The following is a 13,753-nucleotide window of genomic DNA, read 5'->3' as shown; positions in this document are numbered from 1 at the left end:
GCGGCAATTCCCTCCTGTGGAGGGAGGTCAATTCGGGGTCCAGAGGCTGCTCCGCAGCACGTGCTCAGCCACTTGCTTCACCCATGCTTTGAAGCTGGCCTTGAGGATTGGTCAGGAAATGCTTAATTTCTGTTTTGTACAAGCTTGGATTCTGGACCTGCAGATCTTATTGAGATGTCCCTTAGGTATTGCTGTCACATCAGTTATTTATCCAGTCCGGTTTTTGCTTTTCTTGTCATGCATTTCTCTGGGAAAAAGAAAGTAACTAGAAACATTATTGATGATAGCTCCCCAAACTGACAAGGTGCCATCGGACATTTTAATGAGGGCCAGTTTGGGCCGTGACCCCAGGACTCTGCTGATTCTCAGACAATGTTGATCTGATCCCAGACACTTGAAATGTCCAATCGAGAGGGCTCGTAGCACCTTTTGACAGAGAACGAAATATTCTGGAACCAAGCCACATGGCCATGAATTCGCCATGGGCCCACTGGCACGTGGGATGAATGGCATAGCATTTGGGAGATGGAAAGAAACAACATTTACCATAAAGAGCCTCCTACCCAAAGATATCGACTCCTTGCTGGAGACCCGTTTGCCAGCCTAGACTTGGGGGTCCACATATCTGCCTAATTAGAACATAAACCCACAGAAGATACCAGTCTCTTCTCAACCAGAAGGTGAAGTTTTATACTAGAAGCTGGTTTAATGTTCTTACTGACTATGAATGGTCATAGACTGCAGCCCTAGGTGACATTGATATTTCAGAACTCCAAATGCAGATGATAGTCAAACTGTATTGAACGGAATTTGCCTTTTCTTTGATTCTGTGGGCGTGGCAGGTCCCAGAGGGCATTGGTCATCTTGGTGACTCGTAGTGGTCCGAGCCCAGCCGCAGTGGTACAAAGCACCAAAGAGTAGACCCGTTTTCTTCCTGGCCCTTCAACACACTAGAGAATTTTGTTTTCTTTACATTAAATATCTGATACCAACTTGCTCATGTTTTGGTTGCTTCTCACCCAAGCAGAAGGCAGATTATAAAACAATTTGTCTCTTTTTGCTGTTTTCTGGTGGTTTTAATTTTGCACAGAGGAGAACTTAGAGCACCCTTTGGGAGCTTAAATCAAGTGCTTGCTCTTTTTTTTTTTTTTTAAATAATCATTTTTTTTAATATATTTTATTGATTTTTTACAGAGAGGAAGGGAGAGAGATAGAGAGCTAGAAACATCGATGAGAGAGAATCACCGATCAGCTGCCTCCTGCACATCTCCCACTGGGGATATGCCCGCAACCCAGGCACATGCCCCTGACCGGAATCGAACCTGGGACCTCTCAGTCCGCAGGCCGACGCTCTATCCACTGAGCCAAACCGGTTTCGGCGAGTGCTTGCTCTTGAGTGGTTCTGGATCCATCCTACCAAATGGTGAATTTGTTCAGTTTATCTTGCATTCTTCAAAGACAATTTCAAGAAGTTGTAACAGTTCACACGGGTGAGGTTGCTGAGTGATTATTTTTTTGCAACTGCATAAACAGCTTTGACTGGAGGGACATTAAAACAGTCATTACAACTGTATTCCTTATGTTCAAAAAGTCCGGTAGCTAAAATTAGATCCAAATAAAATTTCTAGAGATGAAAACTACAATGTGTGAGATGAAAAATACACTGGATGTGATTAAAGGCAGATTAGATATTGAAGAAAAGATTAGTGAATTTTAAGATATAGCAGTAGAAACTTATCCAAAATGAAACAGAAAGGATAAATTAAAAAGAAAGTGGAAAGAGCATGAATGAGCTGTGGATAACTTCAGGTGGCCTAATAATGTGTGTAATTGGATTCCCTAACGAAGGAAGAGTTAACACAATATTTGAAGAAATAATGACTGCACAGTTTTCAAATTTTATGAAAACTATAAGCCCTTAAATCCAGAAAGCTCCAGGAAACCCAGCACAAGAAATATGGAGAAAACTAAGCCAAAGCACTTTACAATCCAAATTTCTCACAATCAGTAAAATTGTAAAAGCAGCCAGAAACAGGCAGATGAACAAACATGAGGGTGACGGCAGATTTATTGTCAGAAACCATGGGAGTGAGGACACAGTGGAGCACATCTTTAGAGTAAGTGGGGAGGGTGGGGCAGAGGAAGCAAACTGCCAACCAATGACAATATTTCTCAAAACTGAAGGCCAAATAAAGCCTTCAGACACACAGTGACTGAGAGACGTCGTCTTAGTTGAACTGCACTGTCAGAAATGTTGAAGGAACCCCTTTAGGGAGAAGGAAAAGGCTGCCAGAAGGACACACGAGCCTGCACAGAGGGATGAAGAGCGCTGGGTGCCATGACTACATTGGCAACCGAGTTCCCCCTTATTATTTCAATGTCTTTAAAAGATAATTGACTATTTCAGCCAAAACAATAACCATGTAGGGTGGGATTTGTAACCTGTGTAACAGTCAAATGTATATGTTAAGAGAATAAAGACTGGAAAGAGGGAAGTGGAAATATGTGATTATAAATGTGTTATACTATATGTGAAATGATTTAACAGCATGTGAAGAGACTGTGTTAAGTGAAACCCTGAAAGCAACCACCACTGACAGGCTCGAGACTTCAATAAGTGATAGAACAAGTAGATGGATGGTCAGTAAGGATAGAGGAACCTTGGAACAATACCATCGATTTGCAAAGAAAATATATTTATTTCGCTATTTCTTACAAACATTCTTACTGGACAGCCCTCCAATTGTGCTTGTTGGTATTTTACCTAATTGAGTTGAAACTATGTTCATACAAAGACCTGCGCACGAACGTTTGTAGCAGCTTATTCATAATTGCCCCAACTTGGGAGCAGTGGAGATGCCTTTGACTAGATTAATGGGTAAATGGATTATTATTTAGCAACAAAAAGAGATGCGCTATCAGGCCGCAGAAGGACATGGAGGGACCTTATATCAGTATTCTAAGTGAAGGAAGCCAGTCTGAAAAGGTTATAGACTGCATGATTGCAGCTGCATGACATTCTGGAAAAGGCAAAACTACAGAGGCAATAGAAAAGTTAGTGGTCGCCAGGAGGAGGGGATGGAGGGGATGTTTTAGGGAATAGTGAATCTATTGTGTACAGCACAGTAATGGTGGACACTTGACATTCTTAAAACATTTGTCAAAGCTCATGGAACTGCACAACACAGAGTGAACCCGAATGAAAACTATGAACTTGAGTTGGTAAAAATGAAATAAATAAAAACAACAAAAATATGGAAACGTTGAAAAAACATATAGTTTGTTACATGCCAATCTTACCCCAATAACGCTGTTAAAATCTGTCAAATTGGCTGAGCTGCACCTTCTGTGACAAAGCGGCAGCCCCTGAGCTAGCAGGTAGGTCCTAAGGTTTTGCCCCCTTGTGCATAGAAGCGGCCTCTCCTTCCCGCATCGTACAGCCGCCTCCCGTGGCCGCTGCAGCCGGAGGGACTGTCGCTATTTAGTCTCAGAATGATGCACGTGAGGCTTTGGGTCATTTTCTGATGTTTTTCGTGTGTCTGACTTCTCTGTAGTGGCATCCACTTCGAAAATCAGCAACTAATGATGGGTGTTACTTGGGAGGCCAAAGGCCTGCATTCTGATTCCCGTGGTGCTGGTAACTGGTCTTCAGGTTTGGGGCAAGTCTCTTACTTCACCTTGGCAGACCTCAGCTCCTTCATCTGCACAGTGGGTGGGTTTTCCTGCGACTCTGTCTGGCCCCTTCCAATTTCTGTCGGTAGTAAGCCTTGTCACACTTTTATATGGAGGGGGATGTGTGGAACCCTGAGTCCAACTTGCTCCAGGCTGGGTGCCCAGGGCTGGGGTCAGGCTGTAGCTGCTGCCCTCAACATCGTTCTTTTTTCAGCCTTTCATACATCCCAGCCCTGAAATCTCTCTTGGCTGAGAGAACCTCCTCCATCTGCAAAAAAAACACCCACAAAGCAAAGTTCTGGGTGTTTTCTTAGCCCAGAACTGAGAGGTGGTCCATGGTGTGAGGGTGAACCCAGACGCTAAGGCTGAGAGTTGGACGATTTTTCTAGTAACTGAGCCTCCTGAGAGCATCTAAACATGTTTATGTTCGATTGGTTAAGTGTACATTTTGAGAGAGAAAATATCCTCTAGCTGGTTCTTGTTCCACGAGCCTAACTTACCTTTAAAATTCCTTAAGGACCCTGGGATGTCATTGGCTGAGAAGCTCTGTTTGGTCTGAACGGGGTCACAGTGATCCAGTCCTCAGCCTGGATATCAAAATCGAACGGTGCTGTGAGCACGGCCAGGGGCCTCTTTCCTCTAACTTTCGGATGCTCTTTCTGATGTTCCGTTTGTCCGAGAGCAGGACAGAGGATCTGCTTCTCCGATGGCTCGTGGGCTCCTGCGGCCACTTCCTCAACCTCGCGAGCAACAGTTTAAAAATTCAGCCCCATGAAAAGCAACTCACCCAGTGCTTGTGTTTGATCTTTTTCTTAGGACTTTGTTTAGAGAAGTTGCCTGTTTCCTCTTCTACCAGTAACCTCCACGCGGACAGGGAACAGGAGGTCATCACCTGCTATGAGAAAGCGGGGGACATCGCGCTCCTGTACCTCCAAGAGATAGAAAGGGTGAGTGAGGACCGTGCATTTGTTCCAGTGGATACTTAAAAAAAAATCAAATCAAATTGTGAAGGACTGTGGTCAACCTCAGGAAAGCCCTCGGCTTGTCTGCCTCTGGGCGCGAGGCTTTCCTTACTCTCCCTGACGCCGAGGCGAATCTGGTGGCGACCGTGGCGCCTCGTGAGCACAGACGGGTCAGTGCTGGGGAGGCACTTGGACACGCTCTGAGCAGAAGTGACGGGGTGCCTCTGTTCATGCCCTTCCACCCTGAAGCTGGCTACTATGTCCGTTCTCCTTCGCAAAGTGGGTGGATCTTCACGTGTCCTTGGTGGACTCTGTGCCAGCACCGTGTCCATCTGGGTTTGGGAGGCTTTACCTCGAAGGCTCGGCCGGAGGTCTGCCGGGGACTCTCAGCCGACCTGCTCGGAGCAGGTGTGTATCCCCTGAGACCTTCTGGGACGGCTTCTCCTCAGAGTCCCCGGTTTGCCTGTCGTGTGGGGAATGGAGACCAGCAGCTAACAGGGGGACACCTGACCAGGGAGTGAGTGGGCAAGAGACCCCGAGCCCACGCCCTCGGGCAGGGGGCGCTGGAGCAGGATGGGCCAGGGAGGTGTGCGTCGCTTCTTGTTTAGAAGGATCTCTGTCGTTGGCTCTGCTCGTGCCTAACTAAGCTCCTTCACGTCTCAGCCTCAACATCCCCATCTGTAAAAGGAGCATAATAATGGCTCCTACTTCACGGTGTTCTTGTGGGGATTGTGAAAGGTCATGTAAATAAGGCACTTAGCCCAGGATTCTTGAATGAATGTCGCTTGTTTTTACTAAACTCTGCCCCCAGCAGAGCTTTCTGGAGTCTAACGAAGGCTCAACAAGGGTATTTCCCCTTCAGACCCGGAGATGTATCCTGCGAGGTATTTTGAAATGATTAGAAATCCTCTGAGTCTTTGAAAATAACCATGATCTTGTTTCCCATCATTTTCATAGGTCCTCTGTCTCCGTGAGGATTAGAATAGAGAGGGACAACCAAGTCAGGGTTCGTTTTTTGTTATTTTATAAGTGTACAGACTGGAAATGATTTCTTCATAAATAATGTGTGTGAGAGGATCAGAATTGCCTTGTAGGAGGCCGGGAGAGGAGGTGGAAGCACAAGAGAGGAGGGGGGAGGGCGGTGGAGTGACGTTTGGCCTGGCCTCCACCAGAATGGACTCTCAGCCACGGCTGGGCACATCTGGGAATTCAGGAAGACCTCTGGCCATCTTGCCAAAGTGTTCTATCCGAAGGCTGCTATGAGGAAGGGTTTTTGTTTGTTTGTTTGTTTGTTATTCGAAAGTTACGATTGATCTTTAGAGAAATGACCATGCAGCTTGCTTTCAAAGTCACGTGGTTTTCCCTGCCTGCCTCCTCGAGAGCCGGGCTCCCAGCAGGGAAACTGCTGACCCGGCTGAGCCGTTCTTGTGGGCCCCACAGCCCTCGCCTCTCCGGGCCCTCATTCTGCACTGTCTTTGTCCAGCGGCTGCCCAGCCCTATCCTGGAGGGGCTGCCTTCTCGGGCCGGGAGGAAGGAGGTTCATCTGTTACCCGTGTCTTTCATGGCGTGGGAATTGGCAAATCTGGATGTACTTCCTGTCTTGTTCGTTTATAACTACCCGCTCACCACTGGATTCTTCAGCCAGGCTGTCGAGGAGATCCAGAGGATATAAAATAATTTTTTGGTGGTTTTGGGGAAATGGTGATCATAGGACGTTAGGTTTTGAGAAGAAAATGCCCAGAAAGGGAGAGGCCAGGGGCACGGAGGAATTTGGGGCCAAAGCTAGAATTAGAACTGGCTTTTTCTTTACCTAATTCAGCACTTACTCGTTTCCCTGTCCCAGGCTACTGTGGTTTCCCACAGCCACCAAGTATTTGGCCAGGCGAACCCTGGCTCTTAGTAGCGTGGGGAGGCAGCCTCAGCCCAGGGTCCAGTCTCAGGGTGTGTAGACGACTTTCACGTTTCTGGCTCGATTTTCTAGTCTGAGTTTTCCTTCCTGGGAAAGCACTTTGAGCCTCCCCAGAGCCAGCAAGTCGAGAGAGTAGCAACGAGAGAGATTGAGTGAACCAGACATCTGTTTTGACTGTAGTGGGTTCTCAAGAAGCGATCTGTTGGTGGATGGAAGCCCAGAGGAGAGATGACCTTCCGTAAGTGACCTTCGGGCTCAGTGAAAGTTCAAGGGTTTTTATGAGACAAGACAATGAGGATACCTGCTTGGACTTACAAATTTTTTTTAACTTAAATGACTTGAGAATTATGTAAAATTGAAAACAGAAATTTCAAGGAAATAGCATCTGAAGGAAGTCCAGGGCTGGGGCAGGCTTGGGCGAGTAGTGCTTTGATTTTCTGGGTAGGCAGCTCTTGTGAGTTAGAAAACGCCACACGCTCTGTCCCTGTGTTGGTTCTGCTGGGCCAAGGCAGTCCGTCACTCAGTGATTTCCCCTCATTTCCCAGCCATTCTGTAGTGACCAGGACCTTTGGGCATTTTCCTTATCAGTTGGCTCTTAACTTCATGCACTGGCAAGAATAAAATTGGGGGAGAACTTTTGAGGACAGGTGGAACTTTGTGGCCAGACTTTTCCGTTTGGGAACCCTGGGTTGTAATTCCCAGGCAGCTCTATTCTCTGAGCTTCCCTAAAAGTGGCTGTGTCCAGTGATGTTAGAGGTGTTTGCTCCCTGAAGGTGGGGACTCTTCAGGGAGGGGCTGATCTTGGCTTCCCCTTAAGCTGTGAGAGGCAGCGGAGCACAGCGGCCAAGCGGCTGCTGGTATTGGGATCTTAGCTGTGGAACTTGGGCAAGTTACTCAGCCTCTCTGTACAGTCTCAGGATCCTCATTAGTAAAATAGCAATAATAATTGCTAGAGCATTGCTGTGAGGATAAAATGATTTCACTCATGTTCTTCCCAGTAAGTACCTGGTCAGCACACAGTAAATGTTAGTTTCCTTGTCACTCTCTGTTCCTGTGTCACCTGACAGTGGAATCTGTCCTAATCTTAGGAGATTTCAGATATTTAGGTAAAAATCTGGAGTATTATAAACACACTGTTTTATTTAAAATGTTAAAGAATTTTTAGGGGAATGTTAATGGGAAAAATTACTTTCTTTTTCTTTTAAAAAAAATATATATATATTGATTGATCTCAGAGAGGAAGGGGAGAGGGAGAGAGAGATAGAAATACCAGTGATGAGAGAGAATGATTGATCGGCTGCCTCCTGCACGCCTCACACTGGGGATGGAGCCCAAAACCCGGGCATGTGTCCTGACTGGGAATCGAACCATGGCCTCCTAGTTCATAGGTTGACGCTCAACCACTGAACACCGCCTTTCTCTTTCTTGTGTGGAAGATAATGGGACAGCATTCTGCCTGGAGTCCCCATGTGATATCTGGGTTCTGGACCTCTGTTCACCCCTGACTGTTTGACCTTGGTCCAGTCACTGCGTCTAGCTTTCCATTTTCATGGTGGGTCTGATACTGCCTGACTGTTCTGAGGCTAGAGAACAGTCTCTGTGAGTCTCTGTGTCTTTAGCTGGGATGCAAGGAGCTTCCCACATGTTATTCTCTGCCCCCCAACCCCCCACCCTGTTCCTGATGTGGAGGCAGAGCCAAGGAAAACGTGAATACACAAAAGCTGTGGGCATTAAATATTTGTTCAGTATTGTCCTTGTTATTTTAGGGTTACAGAGACATCTATTAATATTTTTCTCTGATAATTTGTTCTCTAACGGGGAATAAAAAATAGCTCTAACATTGTGTACATACAATAATTTAATCAAACAAATGGAATTAGAGCAGATAGAATTAGAAAGGACACAGGATGGCCTTGATTCGTTTACTTTCAGGTGGTGGCATCATGCCAACAGCAAATAATGTTATTTGCCCCGCAAGGAGCTTCTGCTGGTGCAGTGACAGGAATAAAGATGACTTCATCCTTGACTCTCCTAGCGCGAGCCCTGTGTTTGGCAAATGAAATCATGCTGTCCTTGTCCTTCGCCAGCATCAGCCCACCAGCTGGTGCCCCTTCTCCAGCAGAGGCTGTGCCAGGGCGGAACCCTACCTTCTGCTGACAGTTCATTCCTTCACACCCTTCAGCAAAGGAGTTGCTGCTAAATTACGGGACGTCCAGCCTGCGTGGGGCTGTTTCAGCGCTGGGGTTTTGAAAGAAACAACTGGGCCCCAATGTTGTAGGGTCCGGCCCAGATTTCCTCTGCTCACCAAGGAGCCGCCCAGCGGTCAGCAGGGCCGTTGTTTTGCTGTGGTTATGGTGTCCCGCCTCGGGAAGAATGTGCAGTGACATGGCTGAGGTGTTGGATTCGGAACTGGATTAGACTAAAGTTACTGTGTCTTGAATTCAAACCAGATGTCCTGGGACAAGTGCTCGGTGCGCCGTGAGAAAGGCAGGCCGTGACTCTGGAGGTCCACGTGGCTGTGCTGTTGGCTTTCAAATGGGAGACGATAGGAAAGGACAGAGCCTTCCTTCCCGTCCCCTTTCCCGTCCCTGCCTTTTCACTGAAGCCGCAGCAGCGGGTCACAGTTCAAAGCTAAGGCAGCGTATCTGAGTGAACACCGCCTTCAGAGAAGGTCAGGAATGACGGGCGGCCGTGTGCTCGGACTTGAAGGCTGCCGCCTGAGTAGCTGGGGGAGTAGGCTGCAACATCCTTAAAGCTGACTTAGAAAAGTCTGGAAAAGTTTCATTTTAATTGTTATATATGCTCAGTCAGTCTTTGCCTTCATAATTGTACAGCATTAAAGTATTTTTAACCTGTGTTTTTTCACTCAGCATTATATCAGGACCTGGAAGTGTTTTCAAGCTGTATCATAGGGTGGGCTCTATGGTATAATTAACTTCCTGTCAGGTGTAACCTCTTGTGGGAATAATGCTGCGATGGGAACTTCCTTCAGATAGCGTTGTCCTTTGCTTCACATTGTTTCTGACGGGAGGTCTCCAGAGTGGGGTTATGTTTTAACATTTTCGTTACTATATACTGTGCCCACTTGCTCTCTACAAGTCAGGCTAAGCTCCTCTACCTTTGGCAGTGCAGGAGGGGAGTGGCTTTGTGCAATCTTGACAGGCTTGCTGTATAAAAGTTATTTTGCTGATTTGCTAGGTGAAAATGGCCCTTGCAGTTTTAGTTTTTGCATTTCTTGGACTATCAGACAGGTTGAATTATTTTCATCTATTTGTTTACTAGCTGTCTTTTTTTTTTCTTTTTTATTACAACACTAGTGGCCTGGTACACAGATTCATGCACATTGAAAGGAAATTAATTAGAAGAAATATTTTAATATCGCTATTCTCCCTTTCTCTATAATAGAAGTGTCAACGAAATTCACGATCGACAATGACAGATTGAAACACATGTGCGATTGGTGCCAGCGAGAGCTTTATATGTATCGTGCATGTGCAAGTCAACATTTATTTTTAAATTGCCAGTGCGTGTCATATGTACCTGCTAGTCGGTCGGTTGGATGAATGGCTGGTCAGTCACTTAGCCTTTTATATAAATAGATTATAAGAAGGTGATATGAAGTATGAAATATAAATACTGTATCTTAATTTCCTCATCTTTACTGTGAATCAATAGATACTGTATAACGTTAAAATATGTAGATAAAAGAATCACCTGCTTTCTTTCATCTCTTTCACTGCACATGTGCGCACACACACACACACACACACAATATGAGATATTTTAAACTTTAGAGAGACCTCTTATGAACTCTGTGGAAAAAAACCACATTTTTCTTTAAAGTTGAGTGATTGCTTTGGTCACACTTTAGTTTCTCCTATCAATTTTCATTAAAATTAAATGGAATGGGTTAAATTTGAACACACACAGAACACAACTCAGTTTCTGCAAAATGATTTTTATCTTTCTCTCCTGATAACAGAGATATCTGGACTATCAATCAGTGCTAACTGGTTATTTCTGTGATAGAATTTTGAGATGATTTTAAATTTTATACAATACTGGATTGTTTTTGCTTTAAAATAGTCAAGGCATTCTTTGACATTAACAACTATCCTCAAAAGCCCATGAGGGATCATTTTTAAAGGTGTCAGAGCTGGACCTCCACATGGAAGGAGTTGGATATATGAGTCTGGAATTCAGAGGGCAAGTCTGCATTAGGGATGATAAATGTGAGAGTTGGCAGCATGCAGCTGATTTTTGAAGCTCAGAGGAATGCATGAAGCCATCTTGAGAGAGACTTAAGGGAGAGGGGACAAGTGCTCAGGTCCCCACTGTGTGCATCTCCATCACTGGAGGAGGAAGAGTGGGGGAGGGGCCTGCATTCGAGCCAAAAACACCCATGCCTTTTGAGGTGGGAGGAACACCTTCTTGTTAGCACTTGCAGACGTCGTGAAGCAGCCGGGCAGTTGTGATAAGATGCTGGGATGCAGTGCAAATTCAGGGGTCGCCCACTGGGTTTCATTCCAGGACATATTGTCCATTTGGGTGCCTCCTACTTTTCTTTTCCCCAAACCTTGCAAGTTAGAGAACTAGCGGTTGCTTTAACTCCACTTGGAAAATAAGTTCAAGACCTCTAGAGTATTTGGGGGTTTGACTAACATCTGGGTCTTCAAAGAGCTCCTGACTTCCAGTAGATGTGGTCAGTGTGTTTAGAGAGCATTTGTATGGATTTTTTAAAAATACATTTTATTGATTTCAGAGAGGAAGGAAGAGGGAGAGAGAGATAGAAACAATGATGAGAGAGAATCATCGATCGGCTGCCTCCTGCACCCCTCGCCCCCTACTAGGGATGGAGCCCGTAACCCGGGCATGTGCCCGGCTGGAATCGAACTGTGAACTCCTGGTTCATAGGTCGATGCTTAGTGCCTATGCCAGCTGGGCATATAGATTTTTAATGAGCCACAGCGGCTTCTGTTGGATGAATGCTGTATTTGGCTTGTGAGTTTAAAGAGAGTGGCCTCTGTGTACATCACTGTGACCCATTCAACTTAAAATCCTGTCTCCTGATTAGTAGGGAGTCTTTCCTGCAAGGCTACAAACTTAAGCTTTTAAAGCCTCCTTATCTGTTGACAAGAGGTCAAGTGCGGGAGACTTGATGCTTAGGTTGTTTTTCTCAACTTGCCCCTTGAGAACAGCCAACTGCTGCCCAGCCCACAGGCCTCACTTTGGGAGCCTGGAGAGTTTGCCTTCCCCGGTTACCTTTAGGCCAGTGCCAGTCACAGCACTTCTCAGCCCTTTCTGAGCTCATCAAGCTCATGTGAGGCTGAAGCTGCATCTGCCAGCCAGTGCGTGACCTTGGCCTCTGGTGGGTGATGACTGTTTCTGGCCGTTGCTGGGACCTGCTTCTGTGCCATTCAGCCTCTCTGTCAACATCCTGGCATTCAGCAGAGCCACTCCGGCTCTAATGCTTCTCCTGGCACCAGGCACGCATCAGCGTCCTTCACGCCTCAGCCCCCAGTGCCAGGAGAGCCACACCTGTCCCCAGGTTGCTTGGTTGCCTCCTGTCTCACAGTCGTTTTCTCTGTTTTCCTGATCCTGACACATCTGCACCAGGGCCTTTGCACAGATGTTTGCAAAAACGTTGAGTTTTCTAGTTGTGCACTGCATTTAGCGATAGGGTTTGAAGGAAGTAGACTTGGATGTGGATCTGATTAGTTTTCCGATTTTCTCCCCTTCTAGGTAATACTTACTAATATTCAAAACAGAAGCCCTAAGCCTGGCCCTGCTCCCCACGATCAAGAACTAGGTTTTTTCCTAGAAACAGGACTTCAGAGAGCCCATGTCCTCTATTTCAAAAATGGGTAAGCCTTCTTTATTTTTTCGTCAAGGTCCTCAAGAAGAATAGAGAGCCTTGTAACACTGTCTTCAGTTTAGTTAGTATAACAAAACTGTTTAAAATATGAACTATAATTGGATTTTTTTTAAAAAAAGAATGAACATAGTCTCTTTTTTCTCACCTCACCTGGCTCTCTCAGTTTCCCGTGAGATTTGAAGGTGGGAGGAGAGGGTGGGGGGCTCCTGTGTGAGTCTGGGTCACAAGTGTGGAGCGCCAAGCCCAGAGGGGGATCTGATGGGAGCCGTGCTTTATGCTGCCTTCCCAACAGGGGACCGGGACTGCACAGCCCCCTCCCCGCCCTTCGTTAGGGGAAAAGGTAATGAACTGGAAACCCTGGCACACGGGCTCATCTTCCTCGGAATGGCTGATCCGTTCAGAGAATCCAATTTGCACGGTTTTCTTTTTTTTAAATGTGTCTTTATTGATTTTAGATAGATGAAGGGAGAAGGGAAAAGAGATAGAAATATCAATGAGAGAGAAACATGGATCGCTGACTCCTGCACACCCCCTACCGGGGATCAAGCCCGCAACCGGGCATGTGCCCTGACCAGGAATCGAACCCTGATCACCTGGTTTCTAGGTCCACGCTCAAACACTGAGCCACACTGGCCAGGCTCAGACAGGCTCAGAAAGTGAGCGTGGCTGTGATGCCACACAAGAACGTTTTCTACCTGAGCTGCCTTTGAAGAGGGTCTGAGAGCCTGAATGTAAGGGAGAGAGCTCTCTAATGCACTCGATGTTTGTTTTCTGTGTTGCTCTTATGAGAAATGCCATGATTCTGTTCCAAATCTCTTCAGCTGTCCCTTGTTTTGACATTATGCTGCAGGATAGATGTGCATGAAGACCAACAGTAGGTATCGGTTCCTCTGTAGCTCCTGCTGGGCTGTGCATGGAGGCCCAGAGGCCTGTTCCCTTCCTCTAGGACGAGTCCCAGCCTCTGGATACATGAACAATGGAGTTGCTCCCTCTTCATTGTTACGAGCTTCAAACCTTGGGGCGCAGCTCGTGGAAGTGGGATTCCATCTTCCTCATGGCCCAGAGCCACACACATCCAATTTCCACTGGCCTATTTCCCAGAGCCTGTTAAACTATGGGCAAGGCCTGCTGTGCTCTGAGGGCCACTGGCTCAGCTCGGCATAGTCCACACCAGACACCCCAAGGTTTGGAATGGCTTGGTGGCTTTGGCACTATGATATGCTCAAATTGGATCTCATCTGCCATTGATTGAGATTGTCTGAGCGATGGTGCATGCCCTCTAAGCTGAGTTTTGCTGTTTTACTAGTAGAGGGAGAAGGGAGGGAATGTGGAATT

General features: G+C 46.4%; 1 protein-coding gene across 7 annotated transcripts in view; it reads left to right on the top strand.

The window, feature by feature from the left end:
* TTC7B (tetratricopeptide repeat domain 7B) overlaps nucleotides 1–13,753 on the top strand; it is a 188,684-nt gene that overhangs the window by 38,358 nt on the left and 136,573 nt on the right. For all 7 annotated transcript variants that reach the window (XM_036315440.1, XM_036315461.1, XM_036315451.1 and 4 more), the window contains 2 exons: nucleotides 4,489–4,619; nucleotides 12,286–12,407. In XM_036315440.1, the coding sequence (XP_036171333.1) occupies nucleotides 4,489–4,619; nucleotides 12,286–12,407 (253 nt within the window). The remainder of the gene's footprint in view (nucleotides 1–4,488; nucleotides 4,620–12,285; nucleotides 12,408–13,753) is intronic.

This window comes from Myotis myotis, unplaced genomic scaffold, assembly GCF_014108235.1.
Source record: "Myotis myotis isolate mMyoMyo1 unplaced genomic scaffold, mMyoMyo1.p scaffold_m19_p_1, whole genome shotgun sequence".
In the NCBI taxonomy this organism is placed as follows: Eukaryota; Metazoa; Chordata; class Mammalia; order Chiroptera; family Vespertilionidae; genus Myotis; species Myotis myotis.
The sequence above is the reverse complement of the archived record's forward strand: the minus strand, read 5'-3'. Positions and strand labels throughout refer to the sequence as shown.